The sequence below is a fragment of the Microtus oregoni genome, unplaced genomic scaffold (assembly GCF_018167655.1).
Source record: "Microtus oregoni isolate MIOR12 unplaced genomic scaffold, Mior012 000027F_ref0000203, whole genome shotgun sequence".
Lineage (NCBI taxonomy): Eukaryota > Metazoa > Chordata > Mammalia > Rodentia > Cricetidae > Microtus > Microtus oregoni.
Window position 1 is genome coordinate 17,857,649 of NW_024543086.1, and position 25,582 is coordinate 17,883,230.

The 25,582-nt window shown below is 47.0% G+C and overlaps 1 protein-coding gene across 2 annotated transcripts in view; it reads right to left on the bottom strand.

Moving 5' to 3' along the window:
• The window catches only part of Axin1 (axin 1), a 57,613-nt gene extending 38,627 nt beyond the window's left edge, over positions 1 to 18,986 (bottom strand). For both annotated transcript variants that reach the window (XM_041676337.1, XM_041676336.1), the window contains exons 1-2: positions 18,630 to 18,986; positions 14,088 to 15,046 (exon numbers count right to left, since the gene is read on the bottom strand). In XM_041676337.1, the coding sequence (XP_041532271.1) occupies positions 14,088 to 14,965 (878 nt within the window). In that variant the 5' untranslated portion in view covers positions 14,966 to 15,046; positions 18,630 to 18,986. The remainder of the gene's footprint in view (positions 1 to 14,087; positions 15,047 to 18,629) is intronic.
• Positions 18,987 to 25,582: the final 6,596 nt, after the last annotated feature.

Here is a 25,582-nt window from a genome sequence, read left to right on the forward strand (position 1 = left end):
AAATTTATTTATTATGTATACAGTGTTCTGCCTGCATGCGTACCTGCTCCCCAGAAGAGGGCACCAGATCTCATTACAGATGGTTGTGAGCCACCATGTGGTTGCTGGGAACTGAACTCAGGACCTCTGGTAGAGCAGTCAGTGCTCTTAACTGCTGAGTCATCTCTCCAGCCCCACATTTTTTGAAATTCTTAACTCTAAGAGGGTTCTATGACTCACAAATAGTGGGTTCTTACTGGTGAGATACAGTGGGAAAAGCAAAGCTATTTCCTCCCACACAAGGTCACAGAGCCTTAGACTGGACAGGGTTGAAGAAGAACTGTCAGGATCAGATTAACCAACTCCCATAACTCAGCCACAACCAAGAGCTGCAGGGTAAACTAATATATATGAAATCCAGACTGTAGAAAAATTGACAGCATCAGAAAGCACAGGCCAAACTTGAATTTTCTTTTTCTTTTTTTCTTTTTTGAGACAAGGTTTCTCTGTGTAAGAACCCCGGCTGTCCTGGAACTTGCTCTATAGACCAGGCTGGCCTTGAACTTACAGATCCACCTGCCTCTGCCTCCTGAGTGTTGGGATTAAATCATGTGCCACCACACTCAGTCCAAACTTGAATTTTCACGACTGACTCCCACATTGACACAAAGACAGAGTCACCAAGCATCTGACCTACAGGTAGAGCTTAATTCCAGGAGAGACCATATTGATGCCACAATGAAATGCACACACTCCAGCAAATTGTGCTGAATACATAAACCTTGCTCTCTTTAAACACTGCTGTGGGTAAAAGCCAAGCTAACATGGTTTACACAGACAGCTTCATAAAATGTTCAATTCTGTGTTGTCTGTCAGTGCTTCCCATTCATAAACCCACAAAGCAGTAGTAGGTACAGCATCACAAGGCCTAGGAGTTCAGGACTGGAGCTGATCCCCATCTCTCTGTCTGACTTCTACCCACAGTACTTCATGAATACCATGGAGTTCTGTCAGACTGTAGAGCTTTGTAGGGCAAAAGCAGGGAAGGCCACCTCTTTTTTTTTTTTTTTTTTTTTTTTTTTTTTGGTTTTTCGAGACAGGGTTTCTCTGTGGTTTTGGAGCCTGTTCTGGAACTAGCTCTTGTAGACCAGGCTGGTCTCGAACTCGCCTGCCTCTGCCTCCCAAGTGCTGGGATTAAAGGCGTGCGCCACCACCGCCCGGCTGGAAGGCCACCTCTTGACAGGCATGTACATATACAGATAGTATGGTGGGCACATTAGGGCTCATAGGATGTCTCTGCAGCATTGGTAGAAGAGATGGTATTTTCATGAACTGCTCTGCCAGCTGGGTGGTGAGGGCACACGCCTTTAATCCTAGCACTTGAGAGGCAGAGACAGTTGGATCTCTCAGTTCGAGGCCAGCCTGGTCTACACAGTGACTTCCAGGATAGCCATAGCAACACAGAGAAACTCTGTCTCAAGGGAAAAAAAAATGCTGTGAAATTGTGAAAGCAGAACTTTGTCAGAGGGCTCCTGTGGTGACCCAGCAGGAGAGCAGTGAGAAGAGCAAGGAGAGATTTGAATCAACACCACTGTACATAGTAGGACCAGGGCTACTGTTGACTGATGAGGGTAGGTGAGGCATGGATGATCCTGCCACTTTTGATATAAAAAAGCTTAAAAGAACAAGTTGGGGGGGCTGGAGAGATGGCTCAGTGGTTAAGAGCATTGCCTGCTCTTTCAAAGGTCCTGAGTTCAATTCCCAGCAACCACATGGTGGCTCACAACCATCTGTAATGAGGCCTGGTGCCCTCTTCTGGCCTGCAGGGGTACGTGTAGGCAGAACATTGTATACATAATAAATAAATAAATAAATAAATAAATAAATAAATATTTAAAAAAAAATTTAAAAAAAAATAAAAAAAAAAAGAACAAGTTGGGCAGAGGAAGACCTAGTGTTGGAATTCTCAATGTGTCATCCTTATCATGTGCAATCCACAGGTGTCTACAGTATCTAACAGAAGTTTTCTTCAGGAGGCTAAATGCCCAGGTAGAGAGACTGAAACCCACAGGTATCTGGTGGGAATCTGAGCACCTGCCACTCATTATCTATGGCTTCTCCATGACACCTCATTCCACAGGTCCTTATTTCATCTCTCCATTTAACAGGCAAGTTCTGCAAATTCTCCACTGTCACAACACAGTAAGAAGGAAGTCAATTCCACAAACTACAGTCTGGGAGCTTATTAAGCTAGAATTTCTTTCTTTTTTGGTTTTTCAAGACAGAATTTCTATGGGTAGCCCTGGCTATCCCAGAACTCAATTTATAGACCAGGCTGGTCTCACATAGTCCACTGAGACTAAGGGCATGTACCACCATCACCCCCAGCTTAAGCTAAAGTTTCAAAATTCACCATGAACTTAACTCCTTATTATTATTACATTTTTATTTATTTGTATGTGGGTGAGTGTGTGCCATCGTGTGTTTGCAGATAACAAAAAGAACAACTCATAGACGTCATTTCTCTCTATTACTATGTGGATCCCAGGGATGGAACTCAGATCTCAGATCCTCAGGCTCAGAGGCAGTCTCTCTTAACTACTGACTCATCTCATCATCCCCAAACAAAACTAACGTTCTCTCTCCTTCTCTTTATTTGACTTTCTCAAGCCAGGCATAGTGGCCCACACTTTTAATTCCAGCACTCTGGAAGCAGAGACAGGCAGATTTCTGAGGCCAGCCTGGTCTACAGAGCGTGAATTACTTCCAGAACAGAATCCAGGGCTGTTACACAGAGAAAAAGAAAAAGAAAAAAAAAAAAAAGACAGGCTCCCTCAGTGTAGACCAGGCTGGCCTTGAACTCAGAAATCCTTCTGTCTCTGCTGGGATAAAAAGTGTAAGCACATCAAAGCAATTTAAAGGGAAAAGGTAGTTCTACTTACTAGCTCAGAAATGATTTTTACATTTTCATTGAATATCCACAAACAAAAAACACATTTTTTGAGTGCTGCCTAGATGACTCAGTTAGTAAAGATACTTATGGAACAAGCCTGGCAATCTAAGTTCAAACCCCCAGAGTCACACAATGCTGGGAAGAACTGACTCCACAAAGCTGTTCTTTGACATACACACACCATGTGTGCATGCATACACAAATAATAACAACACTTAGGTTGAGGGAGAGGGAGTGAAGGGATGGGATGGCTCAGCAATAAAAGAGAATACACTGTCAGACTTTAATCCCAGCTCTCAGAAGGTAGAGGCAGGTAGATCTCTGTGAGTTTGAGGCCAATTTGTTCTACAAACTAAGTTCCAGGATCTGGGCTGGAGAGATGGCTCATTGGTTAAGAGCACAGAACTGGCTACTCTTTCAGAGGACCCAGGTTTAGTTCCCAGAACTCACATGGCAGCTCACAACTGTCTGTAACTCCAGTTCCAAGGGATCTGACACTAATGCACATCAACTAAAATTAATTACTATAAAAACTTTTTGGGGGTCGGGCAGTGTTGGCACACACCTTTAATCCTGGCAGTCGGGAGGCAGAGACAGGTGGATCTCTGAGTTCGAGGCCAGCCTGATCTACAGAGACAGACTCCAAAGCTACAGAGAAACCCTGTCTTGAAAACCTCAAACAAACAAAACAAAATCCCCAAAAACAAAAATTAAAAAAAAAATAGTTTTTGGATCTGGATCAAATAAAGTGTATATCCCATGAGAACTTAACATCAGGGCTACTCATTGACCTCCATACCAAGTATTTCTTAGTAACAACCCAGGGAGAAATATGGGTTCCAAAAGGGCCCAGAAAGCTACCCAGTCACTCAGAGTCTCATCCTAATAACACAAATCTGTATACTAAAACTGTCTAGAAAAGTCTCCAGTTTTCTCATTATGAGGTCATCTAATAAGAGTTCATTATAGCCTACGCCTATAATCTCAGCACTTGGGAAGCAAAGGCAGGCCAGGCAGATCTCAGTGAGTTCATGGCCAGCCTGGTCTACACCTGTCTGGGGGGGCGGGGGAGGGGAGTTCACTTCAGAGAACCATCCAGACATCTGGAAAATGATAGGAATGGCAATGGGAACTTGCTGTCTCCCTCAGCCCCATGCCCAAAGGCAACAGCAAGAGAATACAGAAGGGCTGCAAGGAGGCCAGACTAAAATATGAACTGTCTTTGCCACAAATAACCATGAACAGACAGTACCATAGGTCAAGTTAGTCTAAGACATCTTTGTACCTGTGTCTTCAAATTCAGGCTCAGGGGCTGGAGAGATGGCTCAGAGGTTAAGAGCACTGACTGCTCTTCCAGAGGTCCTGAGTTCAGTTCCCAGCAACCACATGGTGGCTCACAACCATCTATAATGATACCTGGTGCCCTCTTCTGGCCTGCAGGTGTACATGCAGGCAGAACGCTGTATACATAATTAATAAATAAATCTTTAAAAAAAAGAATTCAGGCTCAGAAGACTACACCTTCCTCTGAAACTAAATAAATCTCTCATAGCTTCTTAGCCTTTTGGCTAAGATCAAGTGAAACTAGATGCTCTCACTGGAGCCTCAAATCATGATGCAAAGCTAACCTTCGGAACTTTGCACCTATTGGGTGCTTCCTCTTACAATTTCTTTTTTCTTTTTTTGTTTTGTTATTGACTTCTTAAGCCATCACCAGAAACAGTCAATAAACTGACAGGTGTAACAGTTCCTCAAGCAAACTCCAAGAGGGCTGGAGAGCAAGGGCTGGTCATCGTGTCTAAAAGATCTGTTTTCTGAGTGGAGAGGGCTGTGTGGCAGGAACCCAGCCAAGACAGTACACTGCTCTCGCTGTGAATGGCATCCAAAGTCCACTCAATGTCAATGGTACCAGCAACCAAGCCTGACCAGGAGTATACTACTGGGCTGGCCCAGAAAGACATAGGAAAATATCTAGGAGACTCTACTACGTACAGCAAAGGACACAAATAACAAGAATGGTAAAAGCAGCAAACATGTATGAAAGAGAGCATTTGGGAAGTTGAGGTTAAAACTAGCAGCCAAATGGCTCAAACCTGCTCATTAAGACCTGACAAATGAAACCCAGACCAATTTCAAATGACACTTGTGGGTCAGGCTAACCTACCAAGGAGAGTAATACCCATGCCTGCCACTTAATGTGTCACAATACCTGGGCCTAAGTGCCAAACTGCCAGGATCCTAATTCCTACCTGTTAAAACTATGGGGTTGCAGAGATGGTACATCAGGCTCACAAGCATCTGTTAATTCTAGTTCCAAAAAATTCTATACCCTCTTCTGACCTCTGAGAGTACCTTCCTACATGTGGTATACATTCATACACTTACGCCCACACACAAACACATAAAACAGTAAGTCTAAAAAATGAAAATCAATGCCCAGCAAAATTCTTCACAGACCTTGAAAGAACAATACTCAACTTCATATGGAAAAGCAAAAAACCCAGGACAGCCAAAACAATCCTGTACAAAAAGGAACTTCTGGAGGCATCACAATCCCTGACTTCAAACTCTACTACAGAGCTACAGAACTAAAAACAGCCTGGTACTGGCATAAAAACAGACAGGAGGACTAATGGAACCAAATTGAAGACCCAGATATCAATCCACACACCTATGAACACCTGATTTTTTGACAAGCAAAAAATATAAAATGGAAAAAAGAAAGCATATTCAATAAATGGTGCTGGCATAACTGGATAGCAGCATGTAGAAGAATGAACATAGACCCATTTCTTTTTTTTCTTTTTTTTTTTTTTTTTTTTTTGGTTTTTCGAGACAGGGTTTCTCTGTGGTTTTGGAGCCTGTCCTGGAACTAGCTCTTGTAGACCAGGCTGGTCTCGAACTCACAGAGATCCGCCTGCCTTTGCCTCCCGAGTGCTGGGATTAAAGGCGTGCGCCACCACCGCCCGACCTAGACCCATTTCTATTACCATGCACAAAACTCAAGTCCAAATGGATCAAAGACCTCAACATAAAACCAACCACACTGAACCTCATAGAAGAGAAAGTGGGAAGTATGCATGAATGCACTGGCACAGGAGACCACTTCCTAAATATAACCCCAGCAGCACAGACACTGAGAGCACAACAGGACCTCCTGAAACTGAGAAGCTTCTGTAAAGCAAAGGACATGGTCAACAAGACAAATCGGCAGTCTACGGAATGGGAAAAGAATTTCACCAACCCCACAATGGACAGAGGACTGATCTCCAAAATATACAAAGAACTCAAAAAATTGATCATCAAAAGAACAATAAAAAATCCAACAACAAAAATCCAATACAAAAATAGGGTACAGACCTAAACAGAGAACTCTCAACAAAGGAATCTAAAATAGCTGAAAGACACTTAAGGAAATGCTCAACATCCTTAGCCATCAGAGAAATACAAATCAAAACAACTCTGAGTGAGATTCCATCTTACACCTGTAAGAACGCCCAAGATCGGGGCTGGAGAGATGGCTCAGAGGTTAAGAGCATTGCCTGCTCTTCCAAAGGTTCTGAGTTCAATTCCCAGCAACCACATGGTGGCTCACAACCATCTGTAATGGGGTTTGGTGCCCTCTTCTGGCCTTCAGGCATATACACAGACAGAATATTGTATACATAATAAATAAATAAATTAAAAAAAAAAGAACGGCCAAGATCAAAAACACTGATGACAACTTATGCTGGAGAGGTTGTGGGGTAAAGGGAACACTCCTGCACTGCTAGTGGGAGTGCAAGCTATGGCAATTCCTCAGAAAATTAGGAAACAACCTACCTCAAGACTCAGCAAAACCACTTTTGGTATATACTCAAAGGATATTCAACCCTACCACAAGAACATGTGCTCAACTATGTTCACAGCAGCATTGTTTGTTATAGCCAGAACCTGAAAACAACCTAAATGCCCCTTGACTAAAGAATGGATAAGGAAAATATGATGCATTTATACAATGAAGAATGTGTATAAATGTACAATGACATCTGGAAATTTGCGGACAAATGGATGGATCTAGAAAGTATCGTACTGAGTGAGTAACTCAAACCCAGAAAGACAAATATCATATGTACTCACTCTTAAGTGGCTTTTAGACTTAAAGCAAAGAAAAACCAGCCTACAATTCACAATCCCAGAGAACCTAAACAACAATGAGGACCCTAAGAGAGACATACATGGATCTAATCTACATGGAAAGTAGAAAAAAAAAAACAGGATCTCCTGAGTAAATTGGGAGCATGTGGACCATGGGGAGAGTAGAAGGGAAGGGAAGGAAAGAAAGGGAAGGGAGGGGAGGGGAGGGGAGGGGAGGGAAAGGGAGAGGAAAAAATATATACCTCAATAAAAACAATAAAAAAATTAAAAATTAAAACAAAACAAAGCAAAAACACCATAGCTGTCAAGTCTTTGAGTAAAGGAGCTAGCTTAGCTGCCAGGCCTGCCAATCTGAGTTCAATTCCCAGGATCCATGTGGTAGAGGGAGAGAACAGACTCTTGCAAGTTGTCCTCTGACCTTCACATGTGCACATATACACAAACACAAAGACATAAATAAAATGAAACAACAATAACAAACTATTGGTAAGTGGATATGGAGACACTTAATATTCCAGTACTTGGGAGGATGAGATAGGATTGCTGAGTTCAAGACCACTTGGCTAACAGGAGGGCTTGAGAAATGGCAGGAAGCTCAAGAGATAGCTCAGCAGTTAAGAGCACACTGACTGCCTTCCAGAGGACCCGGGTTTAATTCCCAGCACCGACATGGCAGCATGGCAGCTCACAACCATCTGTAACTCAAGTTCCAGGGGACCCAACATCCTCACACAGATATAATTCAGGCAAAACACTAATGCACATAAAATAAAAATAAACTAAAAAGAGTGCCAGGTGTGGTGGTGTGTACCTTAATCCCAGCACTTGGGAAGCAGAAGCAGGTGGATCTCTCTGAGTTCAAGGCCAGTCTGATCTACAAAGTGAGACAGCCAGGGCTACACAGAGAAACCCTGTCTCAAAAAAACAAAAAACAAAAACAAAACAAAAGAGTAAGATCCTGGGGCTGGAGAGATGGCTCAGTGGTTAAGAGCATTGCCTGCTCTTCCAAAGGTCCTGAGTTCAATTCCCAGCAACCACATGGTGGCTCACAACCATCTGTAATGAGGTCTGGTGCCCTCTTCTGGCCTGCAGGCATACACACAGATAGAATACTGTATACATAATAAATAAATAAATATTAAAAAAAAAGAGTAAGATCCTGTCTCAAAAAGAAATAAAGGGATCCAGTGTGGTGTACACCTTTAATCGCAGCACTGGGGAAGCAGAGGCAAGTGGATCTCTGTGAGTTCAAGGCCAGCCTGGTCTACATAGTGAGTTTCAGGTTGGCTAGGCGCAGTGAGGTGAGACCCTGTGAAAGAAAGAGAGAAAGGAAGGGAGGGAGTAAAGAAAAAGGAGACTGGGAAGATGACTCCAGGGTTAAGAGCCCATACTGCTCTCATAGAGGAATGAAGTTCAGTTCCCAACACCCAAGTAAGGTAGCTCACAAAATTTTCTGTAACTCCATTTCCAGAGTATCTAACTCCCTCTGGCTCTGTAGGCACTGCATCACCCCACACACTGCATACACACACACATACACATTAAAATTTTTTAAAAGCAACAAAAACAAGTAACAATAGAGGAGGCCAGGTGTAGGAACACATACCTGAAATCTCAAGATTTGGAAGATGAAGGAGAGAAAGAAGTTCAAGACCAGCCTTGGCTACATAGCAAGTTCTAGGCCAGTCTAGGCTACACGAGAGATCTTGTTTTCAAAAGGACAAAAACAAACAAAAACAATTTAAAAAATTACTGGTATTTTCAGGTGATGGTGGTGCATGCCTTTAACCCCAGCACTCAGGATGCAGTGGCAGGCAGATCTCCAAACTGAAGGTCAGCCTGGTCTACTGAACTATCCAGGATAGCCAGGGCTACACAGAGAAATCTTATCTAAAAAAAACCCAAAGAGCCAAAAGAAAAAAAATCAAGCTAAGAATGTATGTAGCCCAGTGGCAGAGCATCAACCTAACATGCCCTATTTCTCAGATGTAAGTCTCAGCACTGGGAAGGAAGGAAGAACAGGAGAGCAGACGGGCAGGTAATGAACCAATCTAAGTTAGGTCCAAAGTTCACACACAACAGGCAATAAACAGAAAGGTCTTCTTCAAGAATCAACAGAGCTCCAGGACCTGGTGGCCCAAACCTGTAATCCCAGCTGCTCAAGAGACTAAGGGAAAAGGATCACAAATTCAAGGTCAGCCTGAGCAACTTAGTGACACCATCTCAAATTTATTCTAGTCTTTGAATTTTTCATTTATTATGATTGAGAAGGGGTGTGTGTATACCATGTGTGTAGAGGTCAAAGAACAACTTTCACTGTCAGTTCTCTCTTTCCAATTTTACACAGGTTCCAGGGATCAAACTCTGGTGCCAGGATGAGTGGCAAGTGCCTTTACCCACTGAACCATCTCAAAATTAAAGAGAGAGAGAGGAGAGATCTGAGTACATAGCTCAGTGGTTTAGGTTCAATCTCCAATACAGAGGGTAAATTAGAAAGAGAAAAATTGAGAGGAAGCAAAGCAAATACCAAAAGTGTGCTGGGACACTTAGGCCTAAGAGTTCACAGTGCCTGCATAAGTATAATAAACTCAAAATCCAATCAAGAGTAGTGTGTCTCTTGGTTTCAGCTGAGAGCACCATGCCTTCTCAGTTTTGAAAGAACCAAGCTTCAAGTCATCTATATGAAAATCACTATGCACATGCACTGACACACAGGAATGGCAACTCCTGTCAAGGCAGAATGGCCACCAACAAAAGCACAGGAGAGCACCAAATCAGAGACACAAGGCAAGGCGGTCAGTGACCCAAGTCTGTTGGTATCATGCTACACTATTTCTGGATCTTTGTATCTCACTAACATACCATTCACAAACAAGTTATCACTCAGCAAGATTTAGTTCTGAGGCCTCCTTCCCTAGTGAACACTTGCTAGTCATATCTATTCAACATCAACTTTTCTTTTCCTAATTCTCATCAGCCCAATTTTCCTTCAGAGGACTCCTCTCCCTCTACTGGGAAATAGTCATGCTGTCTAGGTAAGGTGCCCCATTTTGCTTACAGGATTGTCCTACTTGTACCTCATTAGGCTCTAAGCCAGTGGTTCTCAACCTTCCTAACACTGCGATTTTACTACAGTTCCTCGTGTTATGGTGACACCCAAGCATAGAATTTTCGTTGCTACTTTATAACTTTAATTTTGCTAATGTCATGTGATCCCTGTGAAAGGGTCATTTGACAACCCAAGAGGTCGTGACTCACAGGTTGAAAACCGCTACTCTAAGCATTCAAGGTCCAGCAGGACATAGCAGCATCAATGTTCCCCACTACGAGCCAATGAATAATCTTCCTGCATTGCTATGGGAAACGCAAGTAAACAAGGGTAGTTAGAGCACACGTTCACAAGGCATCCACCTCCACCTCCATCACACGGGATCCAACCAAATGGGTTGTCAAGAAAGCAAGTTCACTGAACCATAAAGGAAAGTGCTAGTCAGGTGTGGTGGCACATCTTTTAGTACCAGCACTAGGGAGGCAGAAGTAGGAGGATCTCTGAGAGTTTGAGGCCAACCTGGTCTACAGAGTCTAAATTTGAAAGGACTATATAGTGAGATCCTATCTTAAGAGAAAAAGAAAAAAGGGGGGAGAGGAAAGTGGGAGGGAGGGAGAGAGCGAAGGAGGAAAAGAAAAAAAAGAAAAGTTGAATTTCTGTTCAAAGCACATGAAACAGAAGCCAATTCAGTCAAAATTTAATCCCAGTATGTGGTTGGGTTGGATTTTCTTATTCCCCGCCTTTGTGCTTCCTAACTATAGCCCCTTGCATGACAAGCAGAATGTATCTAAATTACAATGTTGAAGGGAAGTCATTTATTGATAAACTTGTCTCTAAAGCATAAGGCTTTGAATTAGATCATTAACATTGTAAATAAAAAACATGAACAAATACCACAGTCAACAACAACAACAAAAAAAAAACATGTTGGAAATGAGGTGGGGGAGTTTGCCAGTAATCTCAACACTTGAAAGGAGAATAAATAATTCAAAGTCATCATCAACTACACAGCTAGACTGAGGGCTATAGGAGATCTTGCCTCAAAAAATAAATCAACTGCTAAGAATGTAGTACAGTTGGTCAAAAATCTGTCAACACCCATTGCCTCAAATTCAACCTTGACTGCATAAATTGGTGGTGCATTTCCATAATCCCAGAATTCTAGAGTGGAGGAGGAGGACAGGAAGCTCAAGTCATTCTCAGCTACAGAGGGAATTTTTGTTTTGTTTTTGTTCTCCGAGACAGGGGTTCTCTGTAGCTTTGAAGCCTCTCCTGGAACTAGCTCTTTAAAACAACAACAACAACAAAAAAAAAAACTTATTTATATTTTATGTATGAGTGGTCTACATGTATGCCTGTACACTAGAAGAGGACATCAGATCCTATTATAGATGGTTGTGAGCCACCATGTGGTTGCTGGGAATTGAACTCAGGACCTCTGGAAGAACAACCAATGCTCTTTAAACTAGCTCTTGTAGGCCAGGCTGGCCTCGAACTCTCAGAGATCTGCCTGCCTCTTCTGCCTCTGCCTCCCGAGTGCTGGGATTAAAGGCACACGCCACCACCACCTGGCTCAAAGGGAAACTTTTAGGCCAACCTAGGATGCATAAGACCCTGTCCCAAGCCAGGCGATGGTGGCGCACGCCTTTAATCCCGGCACTCGGGAGGCAGAGGCAGGCGGATCTCTTTTGAGTTCGAGACCAGCCTGGTCTACAGAGCTAGTTCCAGGACAGGCTCCAAAACCACAGAGAAACCCTGTCTCGAAAAAAAAAAAAAAAAAAAGACCCTGTCCCCCCCAAAAAAAAATTCCTGTAAAATCTTGCTAAATAGCTGGCCTGTGGTGGTGTATGCCTTTAATAACAGCATTCAGGAGGCAGGGCAGATGTATCTCTTGAGTTCAAGGCCAGCCTGATCTACAGAACAAGTTCCAGGACAGCCAGGGATATAGAGAGAAACCCTGTATTGGGGGAAGGAAGACCATGCTAAGTAAGTAACACTTGGTTAATGACAATGAATAAAATAACACAGTTCAACAGTCTACTTTGAACTGTGTCACTAAACTAAAGAAGTGTTAGTTCTGTAGCTTTATAAGTGACCAATTTTGGTTTCTCCCTCTGTAGACCAGGCTGATCTCAAACTCAGAGATCTGTCTGCCTTTACCTCCCCTGACAGTTAGGGTTAAAGGTGTGTGCCACCACATCTGTCCTGGAACTTTCTCTATAGACTAGGCTGAACTCCAATTCAAAGATCCACCTGCTTCTGCTTCCTGAGTACTGGGATAAAAGGCATGCAGCACCATCACCCAGCTATACCCATAATTTTTACTGTTTTTTGTTTTTGTCTTTTTGAAGACAAAGTCTCAAGTAGCTTTTCTTTACAGTTCAATGAACCTGCTTTCTTGACAATCCACCTGATTGGATCCCTGTGCCACCAGACTCAGCTGGGTTCTGAACCCCAACCAACAACCCAGCTCAGCAGGTGGGAAAAGTCTTCCTGTTGCGATCAATGATGAGCTAAGTCTCTAGCCATCAGCTTGTGGGGGAGTGGATAAGGAGGAAACTCCGCCCACAGTAAAACAAGCACCAACCAAACAAGCCTCCTATAACCATGATACTGAATTTAAAAAATGGTAAAGCTTGGGTTGGCAAGGCAGGTAAGCAGGTAAGGAGGCTGCCACCAAACTAATGACTGAGTTTAACCCCTAGAACCATAAGAAGTGACCCCACAAGTAGTTCTCTTACCACATATGCATACATATTCCACAAATGAGCCTTAGGGCAATGCCTCCCCACCCCACCATACTGGAGGCCCGTGCATACATACACATACACACACACACACACACACACCCCTCCCCAACCCCACCATACTGGAGGTGCGCGCGTGATACACACATACACACACACGTGCGTTAGTAAATATTAAAAAAAAAAATTAAACAGAAAGGTGAAAAAACAAGTTTCAAAGCTATAGTCATTTGGGAGCACTGTTGCTGTTCCTCAAGTTGCACCCTTGGGCTGATATGTGGAGGGGAAATGTCCAGTTCTGGAATTCCAAGCACAGACATCATGAGTTTCTGACCCCTCCAACAACTGACTACACAGAAACTGCCTCACTACTGTCTCATTCTTCAGGAGGAATCCTAAAGATTAAAATAGCAAGGTGTAGGAGGGTGGGGTTTGGAGAGGTGGTTTAGCTGTTAAGAGCACTTGTCTTTCTAGAGGGTCTTAGTTTGAATCCCAGCACCCACATGGTGGCTGGCAAGTATCTGTTAACTCCAGTCTCAAGGGATCGGAAATTCTCTTCTGACTTCTGTGGACACCAGGCACACATGTGGTATATATACACAGATGTAAAACACTCATACACATGAAATAAAATAAGTCTAAAGTTAAAAGAAAGCAATTAGAATCTTCTATGTGTTTGAATGTATTCCCCTCACATTATTAAGCGTTAGAGTCTTTGTCTCCGATCAGGTCCTTCTTCTATGCAAGAAGACATGAATTTTATGCTCGGGGTAAAGTTTAAACATTAAGAATTTCCATGCTTCTAATAATTCACAAAGCCTTATGTTTCATAGTACAAGTGTTACTAAGGAGAGAACTACAGGAGGGTTTCCAGCATGCTATGCAGAAACTCCAATAAGCCTCCACACCTTTTCATTTTGAATCTCTACCAGTTGCCCAGACTGACACACAATTCTTGATTCTCCTGCCTCAGCTTCCCAAGTAGGTGGGATTACATCTAGCAAGTCCTGTTCATTGTATTCTCAACTCCGCAAATATAAAAAGATATCTAATGACAAGTATGACGGCATCTATTTAGGAAATAAAACCATAATTCAACAACAGCAGCAGTAGAGTTTTCAGTTGGGGTTGAAAACAAGGCCACATGTTACCACCTTTCCCTTGCTCCTTTGCCAGGTCTCCGAGGTGTGTATAGAAAATGGACACCTTGTGCCGAACTCACCTGAGCTCTCTGCCTTCGCTGTACCGTCTACTTGAGGGGGCCCTCGGGGCAGCAGTCTCCAATAGCAGCTTCTGGGTGAGCCTGCTGGGGGGGACAGAGTCTCGGCCATCATCCTCATCTGCATCTTGGTCACATTTCCATTCTTCATCCTCATTCAAAGTAGGCAGGTATCCAGACATGCCCTTCCCTGTCCCAGACCCTGAGCTCTGGTCACTGCAAACCTTCGGACTCTCTGAGCCTGTCCTTGTGTATTCCAAATAAATGTCAGACTTAAGGAAGGAAGGGTAGGTATTCTCTTCCATGGTGGACTGGATTTCTGTCTGTGCCTGGTCAAACATGGCAGGATCAATCTGCTGCTTCATGACACAGTCCTTTATGAAGCTTTTAGTAGCTGGCTTGGTTTGTCTGGACACAATGCCATTGCTATCCAGGATGTACTTTCGGTAGATGGCTCTTGCCAGCTTCAGCCTCTTCTCCTCATTTGAGTCACAGGGCTCAAGCTTCCTGAAGCCACTGCAGGCAAACCAGAAGTCCAGCAAGTCAGCACAGCCCTCCTGCTTCAGGAAAGTCCTGAACAGGCTGATCCCATCTTGGTCATCCAGTAAGGAATGCAATGACTCAGCCCACCTCAAGTATGGTGGGGTGGGGGAGGCACTGCCCTCAGGCTCATATCCCAGATCCAGATCTGAACGTCTTGGGGTAGCTGTCGAGGTCTCACTTTTAGTGCTGGCACCTTTCCCAGAGCAGAAATTATGGTTGACAGGCCTCGAATCAGTAGATACCAGTTCTCCCTCTTCTCCAGGCACTGGGGGCCGGGGGGCATCTTCGGTGAAACTTGCTCCGAGGTCCAAGGGGAAACCCTGCTCCTGGACATTCATTTTGGGACTCTGCGTCAGTGAACAATGAGCGCTGCACCCTAATACCTCAGTACTTACAGCTCCCAAGGGAATCAATCTGTCCTGTTGAAACCATTAAGAGGACAAGGATTAGGAAAGGTGGTCCATGGACACCAGAGGTTCTCTTGAGATGTGCAGTGACGCCCTCCCACTCCCACTTGGAGCAGAGACTCAGTGCAGGCTTCCAGCAGAGATATATTTTGGCCAGAAGTTTTGCTCTATCATTAAGACAATTCCTGGAAACCTTTACAAGAATGCCTCTCACACCAAGTGAAAGCCTGGATCACAGAGGTCAGCTCTCCTTCAAGGGATGCCCTTCAGTGGTGAGGCCTGAAGATCACCCATCCTGGCTAAAGAAATAACTGTCCAATGGACAGGAAAGCTGGAAGAAGAAAGGGTAACTCTGTCCCCATTTGCCAGCATCAGTGAGCTGGTCCCTCACACGTGAAGACAATAACTTCACTTGCCCTAGTGACACTAAGAAACAACGAGGCACATTACAGATCCTCAGGTGGACAGGCACATTCCAAGTTAACAGTCTCTGTATTACCTGTCTGCTCTATCACTTTTCATCCTTGACATGTCTCATAACATGAGCAATCATATAGCAAGATGTCCTCCCTGCTCTCCACAGCTAAGAGATCACCTTCCACACCATGGACCAGAGATGGAAGGACACAGTCCACATACAGAGGCATCTCTCTGTGCATCATCAACATGGACAACTTTAGAGATCCAAAAAACTGTACTTGGCTGCTAATTTCTCTCTTAGGAGATTCCCTTCTCATAACAAATGGTGACTAGGAACTTAAGAGAGGCAGAAAAAGTACAAAAAAATAAATAAATAACTTGTAAACACTTCTGCTAAAGAAGCATACAGGAAATACGGTTTAGATGCACCAGATGAAACTATACAATCTACACTCTTAGAGATTAGAGAACTATAGTTTTTATTGCTGAGTACAGTATGCAGAAGGAACCAAACCTGTTTATATTTAGATAAGAACCTCTGTTATGATCTTTGGTCCTTTTTGCTACATCCCATGGGAGCCTGAGCTCTAGCAATGCCTCTCAACCTATTCAAAGGGGGAGATAACAACAGTCTGCCTTGTCCCAAACATACCCACTAAGCTGGAGAGAGGCATATGGCAGAGTAGGATGCCCAGAACACTAAACAAGCCAGAGGGTACAAAATGGAAGAATCATCCTGAGTCGAAGCTAGCCTAGACTACAAAATGAGAACCTAACTTAATAAATGAATAAAGCCAAATGTACTGGCACACATCTGGAACCCCAGAACTTGCAAGGTGAAGAGTTCAAGATCTTAATCAAAAGATCAAGGTCATGGGCTGGGGATGTAGTTCAGATGGTAGTGTGTTACCTTAGAAAGCTAAGGTGCGGGTTCTATCGCCAGACCCCCAATACTGCATAAAACAGAACGGTAGCCAGGCAGTGGCGGCGCACGCCTTTAATTCCAGCACTCAGGAGGCAGAGGCAGGTGGATCTCTATAAGTTAGAGGCCAGTTTGGTCTCCAGAGCAAGTTCCAGGACAGCCAAAACTACACTGAGAAATCCGTCTTGGAAACAAAACAAAACAAAAAACTGAGTGGCAGTGCACACCTTTGAAAGGAGGGAGAAGCAGGAGATCAGGAACTCAAAGTTATTCTTGGCTACATAAGAGTTGGAGACCAGTCTGGGATACAAGAGACTCTCACAAAACAAAAACAGCACAATGTACATCTACAACTAAAAATAAGGGAGTGGCTCTCCCTGGTCACCACTCCATAGTGCTGAGCCCTGGCTTCCATGAAATCCATCTCGTGTTCATTCTCACACAATACACACTTTAACTGCTAACAATGCTGATGACTAGATTACTAATAGCTTGAAGGAAGAGGCATGTACAAATAAAAGGTGGGTCACAATTATGACATTTCTACAGCTAATGACTTCTTAGGTAGGTTATAATCTCAGCCTCAGCAGGACCAGCCTGTTTCTTAAGGTCACAGCCCCCATGACTGTGGTCTCCTGCTGTTCAGAGTTCCCCACACCTTTCTTTAACCTCAGTCACTTTCTGGGAGCTGTCTCCATGCAGTAAGCACCATGGATGTCTGACATACCACACTAGACCATTATGCCTACCATGTTCTTATCTAGGCTATCACCACAGGAAAAAGGGCCTGCATCCCTGGTTACCTGTCTCTGGAAGTACATGAGCATTCCCACAAATTACTACCGCTAGCAACAGCCCAATTTCTAATAATTCCTGGGTTCCCACAGAGGACAGCTAGCATTTAAGGCACACACAGAAATACCACACATAAAGTAGCTATGAAAATTCAGTAAGAGTCCAACACCCGTAGCACCAAATATGGCCTCAAATCTGTAACCACCACCTATAAAGTGACTCCACAAGTCTGATATCATATATAAAATTCCCTTTGACACTGTCAAAACACACAGCCCTGGGTATGTGTGTATATATTATTATACTCAAGCATAACTTCCAAACTTATGATTTAGACTGAATGTGGAAGTAATAACGTGACTAGCATTATACCAACTATCTACCGATTAAATTCTTGAGAGGTCAGGGCTATAATTTCCTATCTACTCCAGTCCTCCATCACATAAAGTCTTAGGGGCCATCATAACCCACTTTGTTTCTCTGAAAGATGCAGGACAAGTCAACACCTGCTGAGATATCAAACAAAATCCCTGAAGCTACGGTCTAAAATTGAAACCAGCTAGGGCTGCCTCTCTCAGGTAACACTGGACTCCATGTTCTCCACTAGTCTGGGAGTAAAGGAAGGAGCGCACACATTGTGAGAACCCTTTTTAAGTTATCCAGGCGATGAGCTGAAAAAAATCCAAGGCTGGTGGATTTTTTTTCTCTATATTGTCTTCATGCCCAACTAAAAATGTGCAGCTCTGGGTTTTGGTTTTGGGGGATTTGCTTTGTTTTGGGGGAGAGGGTAAGTAAGGCATCATCCAGACAAGAAAGGGACACCTGGACAACAGGGTGTCTGGCAAGTCGAACCACAGCAGAGTCCCAGAGTGCCCTCCTTGCTCTCTTACTCATCCCTACTTTCCTTTACTTTTTTGCAACGGTTGGGGGATGACGCAAAGGGAGGACACACACAGTCTGCCACTAGCACCTCTTCAACACCAACTCACCCACATCCTAAACGTGTCCCAGACCCGTGAACAACCCCAAGCACACCACACTCAGCAGAGACACATCCAGCTGAAGATCATTCTTAGAATCCTTGGTCTTCTTTACTCCCTCGTCCTGTTCACATAGGCCTACTATCCCCGTGCCCTACTATCACCCCTTCCTTCCCTGGCACATCGGCCTCTAAAGTCATTCACCCCATATGCCTAGCATATCACGCAGCCCCCACGCCTCTACACGTACTGCGGAGCCTGCACCTCTCCTACTCGGCTTCCCCTTGGAGCTCTGGTCTCCCCGCGCAGAGCACAACCTCGCACATCGCGGGCCGCGCTCAGACACGCCTCCCGCCCGCAACCCGCGCGCCCCTCTCTTCCGGGTCCGGGTCCGCCGGCCTAGCGCGGCCTACTCCCGCAGCCCCGGGCAGCAGGCCTCCGCGCCACAGGAGCGCGCCCGCCGGCTCCCACTACTCACCAGCGCGCGGCGGCTATGGAGGCGCGGCCCGGGGCCTGGCTCCTGGCCTGGCGAGGCCCATGCGCTCAGCGGCGGCTCGGCGGGCCGGCCACGGCGGGGGCGCGGCCCTGGGGGACCCCCATCGCGGCAGCGGCGGCAGCTCGGCGACCCGTGGCCCGGAGGAGGCGCGAGGCAGGCCGCAGAGCGCCGCCAAGTCCCGGCTGCTCACTCTCACCGGCCCGCTCTAGAAGGAAGCTCCAGCCCGATCCCAGAGGGCTCCTGCGGCGGCGGCGGCGGCAGCGGCCGCAACAGCCGCAAGCGCTTCCCTGAGCCGGGAGCCTGAGTCCAGACCGCTGAAGCCCAGGCCCGAGCGCCCCCGCCGGCGCCGCCCGGAAGTGCGGGGGCGGGGCCGCGATGTGGGGCGGGGAGGCTTGTGGGCGGAGCCTCAGTGTGGAGGCAGGACCGCGGCGTGGGTCGGAATGGGAGGCAGAGGACCAGAAGAGTAAGGGGCAGGATCTTGAACGGGAGGCGGGGCTGCAGCTATAGTCAGAGTGGAAAACAGGAGCCAGTTAGGTAGGGTCTTGCTGTGGTAGAGGCGGGGCGTGGGCCAAAAGAACTGCTGGGACTTAGTCTGGGAAGATGCCCAATGGGACGGCGACTATAGCTTGTCCCGAAAGGTGGCATGGGAAACTTAGCCCTGGGCGCGCTCAACAACTATGGCCATCACCAAGCCCTGGACTAGTGCACCGAGGACAGAGCGCCCAAGTCTTAACTAACACGCCCAGTCGCAGGTGCAATCCTGAAAAGGCTTCTGGGTATCCGGACGCCCTTCACACACTTACACAAACATCCTGTCTCTAAGACTTCTCTCACTGAGGTTACAGACCTGAGTCTGCAAAACCAACAGGCCAGCTCCATGTTGCCTCACCACAGGCTTCAGGACACAAAGCCACAGCATCAGGCGCATATATGCCCAGCTCGCTACTTGGCAGCAGCCCCTACAACTGCTCTGGGGTACTACCCTGTCAGGATCAGCACAACTGGAAGGTATTGTTCAGGCCTCAACCTTCTGCCAGCCACTCCCCAAGGGAAGGATGTATTATCGCCCTTGCGAGTGTCATCTACCATGCTGATCCGGACTCCACAGATGAGCTTCCCACACCTCTCAGGAAGTCCATTTTGCCAACAGGAGGTTGCATCTCAGGATCAGCGCACACCCACCCAGGGCTCACCCTGGCCAAGGACAACGCGCCCACATTCCTTCAGAACCTCTCCTGTTGGCACCCCACACCACCTATCCGGGCTGCATCTGCAGTTGGCCATCTGCATCTTCACTGTGCACAATGCTATTACTAATGCCACTACCGTGCTTTCTCCTAGACACTGTTCACCCTCCTTGCCTGTCCTTTATCCTTCATGGCTCCCAGGCTTAAGACTTCTGAACCCATGGACCATCTTCCACACAGCTGCATGAGGTGATTCTAACCCTGCCACCTGCCTCTGGGGAGGACTTAGCATAGTGCCAATGCTCGGGGTTGTATAGAGAAGGGACCCCTTAAACTATAGCAACTAGAGTAACCTGGCCTACCAAATTCGCATCCTAGACCCATCACTGAGCCTCCGGGCAGGGGCTGGGATATAGACAGTGCCGTACTGCTAAGCCAGCATAGCCCCATTCAGATCCCAGCAGCAGGTTTCATGCTCACACGTGCCCAAGTAACACAGTCCCAGCCAGGGTCCAGGGCCCCTTGCAGCCCCTGCCCCAGACCATTCAGCCTCAGATCATTAGAAGAAACAGTTAGGGCCACTGATTGAGCATAGGTATCCTTGGTATTGGAGTGCCTCCCCTCTCCCAAACCCGGGCCCCAACGCTTGCCTTGATTCTGTAGAGCTGTTGCTGCGGCCAGGCCAGGCTCTCGGGATCAAGTCCACGTCCATCCTCCTGCTAGCCCACGGTGGTGGGTATCCCCAAGCCCTGGGACCAGAATAGGAGCCTCGGGCCTCCAGCTCCTCGGGGCCCCTGCCCTGCAGGGACAGGAAGGGAATCAGGAAGCCTGGAGGAAATGAACAGCTTGCTAAGGTGGGCTGTGGGGTGGCCATGGAGGAAGAATTTCAGATAGGGGGTGGATGTTAAGGAGGGTAGACCAGAGGAGGGAATTCCAGCAAGGGCTAAATGATAGAGACCTTGAGGGAATTCCTGCAGTGAGGAAACCGAGGACAACACTTGGGAATCTTGCTTCTGAGCGATAGGTGCCCTCCTATACATAGGGGCAGTCCACCTAGAATTTCCACTAGCAGCTTTAACTTAACTTTCATGGCATTTGTTCGGGCTTCTTCTCAGGAACCAAAGAGGGTTTAAAACAAACTCATAAGCAGAAATTACTTTCTCCACTGTAGACATAGAAATACTCTACATGTTTTTTTGAAGCCTTTATTTGCCCCTATGATTGAGGAACATGTTTATGAACAGAGATACAAAGAAAGTCATCTGGCACCAGCTGGCATGTGTGTTGTGGTGTCTGGCCCGGTGATACATGGCAGGGCCAACTACAGAAATGAATGGCCACTGCTCATGCCCAGCTCAGGAAGAAAGAACAAGAAGGGACCATTCTGATTGCCAATTCTCGGGGAAAAAGGGAGTCTCAGGCTCAGCTGGTTTCCAGCTGTCAGTCCCTTACCCCCTCTACCAGTGCAAAGGTATAGCAGGTAGTAGTGGCGTGGCAACTGAGTTCCCAGTAGGGAGAATGAAGACATGTAGTTTTAAATGGTTCATTTACAATTCTGGAATAAGGCAGCCATCTATAGCCAAAGTGGCTCAGAATGCTCAGAGGACTTGTGTGGCCCAGGTCCCTCCCCCTTGGCCAGCTGCTTTCCTGCCTTAAGCCCAATCCTGGCCTCTGTCTCATCCCACACATCTTTTCCCACCATTTCTAAGATTGGGGCTGGAGGGCTGGGGTAGAGGTGGGGTGGCCAGGGCCTCTCTGCCTAATGGAGGACAGGAGCTTGAGACCCAGCAGTGAGGAGAAAAGCTGCAGTACCACAAACACAGATGCTAATTCTTCTGTCACAGTACATGTGTCTGTGAAGGCAGGAGGAATAAGAGTCTATCAAAGAAGACTCATATAGGCCCCTGGTAGGAAGCAGAATTATCAAAGGGTTCCTCCCACGTCCCCTCCAAAACAGTCTCACTGTATAGTACAGGCTGGCCTTGAACTTGTGATCCTCCTGCCCAAGTACTAGCTTTCCAAGTACTAGAAATACAGGAGTGAAAGTGTCAGTATGTCCTGCATGAGTTTTACTTTATTCTTTATTCTTCATGAATGTGCTACAGTAACATTACCATTACAATTGCATGGAAGCCTCGACAACTCTGTAGTGGCTGCCACCTTCCAGTTGGCATCAATGTACAACAAGCCACAGGAACAACATAATAGCCAAGTGAGCTCCTGAAGGATGCAACTGCTTGTCCATGGGCAGTGTTAGCTTGTGTGTTCCTGTGCTCACTCCAGTCTAGGGCCTCAGGAGGCCTTAACTGTACCAGAAGCCACCTTGGCACTGGCAAGACCCTTGACGGATTTGTTTGTTCATTTATTTGTTTGCTTGTTTATATGCGCAGGGGCATAAGATGTTTGGGGCCTATATGTAGAGGTCAGAGTACAACTTTGGAAGTTGGTTCTCTTCTTCTGAATGTGGGTCCCCAGGACTGAACTCAGGTCATCAGTCTCAGCAGCAAGCTCCTGTACCTCCGGAGCCATTCTGCTGGCCCCAGGTTCTTCCCCGCCTTGTATCACTCCTGTGATGTGCTCTGAACTAGCATGTCGCTTTACTCTTGCTGTTTGTATTTTGCCCACAGGAGCACAACTGTCCTAAATGATATGGTTCAACATGGCCGCTGTGCTAACCACTGTTGACACTTCTAAATAATGGGTTATTCGCCAGCCACCATCACAATGGAGGGTTCTGATGGGCCCTGCTTCAGAATGCTGTTTCAGCTGAGTATCTGCCTTCCCCTCCCAGGTAAGGAGCACTCATCCCCAGAGGAGTAGAGAATGAATCACTCTGCCTTGCTAGCATGGTCTCTTCAGAGATGGACACTGGGGTCAGTTTGTACCCTCTGGGTTATTCTATGTCCCGGCCCAGTCAGGTGGTATCATGCTTATCCCCTGGGTTAGCCTCCAGCGGTACTCATGGCCATGCCCTCCTCCCTCCAGCAGACCTGGCCCAGCATACCATTTCCTGAGCTCACTCCAGTCTAGGGCCTCAGGATGCAGCCTCCAGGAGTCAAGGGCCAGTAAGGCAGGAAAGAAGTGTAAACAGGCATGACGGAACCCTTCCAGGATACTACTGGCACCTTCTTATTGGGATGTGACTGCCTACTGTCCTAAGGGGAGTCATCCACACTGCTGTTCTGGTGGGCTCTAGCCCACTTGTCTGAGAGCATCTGGGCAAAGGTGAATATAGACACCAAGTCGATGATCAGGGTCAGCAGTAAGGCATGGAGGGTGGGGAGTCTAAGTCCCCAGCCCTAGGACCCAGAAGGGGAAGGCAGCCTGCCACCAAGCCCAACACCTCCCCCAACTAGGTAACTTCAGGAATGGCACCAGCTACTCTGCAGACTTGAGTCCCTGCTGTGTCTTAGTGGAATGTCCTTGACAAAGTGAGGACCTCTCAGTGCTCCGTGCACAACTCTGCGTGGATAAACTAGGTAGCAGGAGGAAGTCCACTGCTGTGACCTAGTATACACCTTAGAAAGAGGAAGGAGCCTGGCGCTCCCTAACCTCAGCTCCGTTTCCCAGAGTAGGCAGTGGAGACAGATCCTGAAGATACTCCGGAGTGCTCGTTCATACTTCCCCACACAGCCTCAGGTCCCTTCCTCTTCCTATATTGGACACACATTACCATCCTGTTCCCTCCCCGGATGTCCTGTGTCTTCCTTCCCAGTTTCCCATCACATCTTCACAAGCCTTTCTGTTCCCAGGTACTCCTGCACCTTGTATTGGGTATTGGTTTTCCTTCTGTCTGACTCAGCTCAGTGACCCCCACAAACTTGCACAGTCCCAGTGGCTGGAAGCCACCCATCCAGCAGGTGGCTAGGGGACATCCTGACAGGTGAAAAGGTGAAAAGGTATATCACCTAGGGAGGCTAGTGGCCCACACCTTCAGCCTATTTAGGCCCCTCCTTCAACCACCCACCCTCTACACTGCTGTCCTGAGATGTCTCTCTCTGCTGCCTAGGAACTTTGTGGGCAGCAGCGGCCAAGTTCTAAGTATGTGATTATGTATGCTGGGGTCCCTCCAGCCCCTTTGTTGCTGCAGAATCTGTCTTGGCAAACAAAAGTGCACTGGATTAGCCACAGTGGATTAAAAGATTTGCCTCTCAGAGTTTACCTAACAAGCTACCAATCACATCGACAGCAGCTTTCAACCCCCGGGATGCATTTACCAAGCCAGCTGAGAGTTCATGGCCTATGGGCAGCAGGACCCGGCTGCAGTAGTAATATACCCAGCCACAGCCCATCCTCACACACAGCATTGCCATGGCCCAGCATGGCTTCCCAGCTCCTGCAGGCTCCTTGCGGGTAGACTTAGGGGAAGGAACAGGATGCAAGTAAAAGGTGGAGGCCCAGAAATGGGGACTAGGTCTATCCAGGACTGCCTCCCAGAGGATGTATTAGGGACCAGGCCTCTCCCGTGCCTGGCCTGGCACCCAATGCATTCACGCATGTCATACATAGTAGCAAGGACAGAAGCAACATGGAGGGTGGCCACAGGAGGCAGGTGATACACTAGGCTCTTCTGTGCTGTGGCACATGGCCCCTCCGCTGTCACCTCACAGCATGTGCTCCAATACACATGCACACATATGTACACACATACACACACACGCGCGCGCGCACACACACACTCACACTCTCTCACGGGCATGCCCCTTTGATCTCCGAAGGGGACTCCATTGACAAGCTCTTAATCGCAGCTGCCTGTGCAGGGCTGTGCTCTGAAGTCCCGAGTAATGGGATTTTGTGCTTCTGATCTATCTGGGCTGGCTGCTCCCCCTGTTATAGGTGGACATTTTTTTTTCTGTTGCTTCTTTTTTCCCCTTATTGAAAAAAAAAATTGCTCCTTAAACCGTGCCGATTTGAAGCGGCTTGTCGCCGAGCCCAGGCATGGTAGTCAGGACACCAAGGGCCTGTGCTAGTCAGGGGGTCTTTGAAGCCGCCTGTGTGAATCTGACATGAGAGACCAACCAAGGCGGTTTTCGGGCCCGTGGTGGTGTGGTGTGGCTCCATTCCGCTCTAAGTCTTTCTTTTGTCTCCTCCCTTGACCCTTCTACAGACCATGTGGGGTGAAGATCCAAAGTGAAGGTTCGGTGGGAGAGTGTGTGTGTGCTGAGGGTGGGTGGGCTGAGGGCAGGTCCACAACCACAAGAACAATGGGCTACAAGGACCACCTACATCCACCTGTCCACCCATTCTTCCATTCATCCGTCCACCCGCCTGGCTTACCTCACCTGCCTGGCTCCATGTGCCTGATTGCGCCCCACTGTCCCGCTGTCCGCCATGATGGGCTTGGCTGTCCGTCCGAGCACTTTCAGCCACTCCAGGAAGCGGGTCCCTGCTCTTGGCCACTGTGTGGCTGGGAGGCAGAAGCGTGACTCTAGGCTGCAGCTCAGGCTCCTGCCGCCTATTGGCTGAGGCAAGGACCAGATGACGGGCCTCAGAACCCTATGGTAGCCATGGCAACCAGCCCCTTTAGACACCGCCACCCCCCAAGCCACTCCTATCTGCAGAGGGAGCAGGCAGTGCTACCAGTGGTCCCATGCCAGTGTCCCTTCAGAGGGGCACTGGGAGTGGCTATATAGTAACTGTCCCCACACTAGCTATTAAGCATTTTTGTTATATGTTTCATAGGGGTCTCTGTCCACCTCATGGCCTTTCCTGAGATGTAACATGTCCTACTCGATTTCCTCGCTGAGG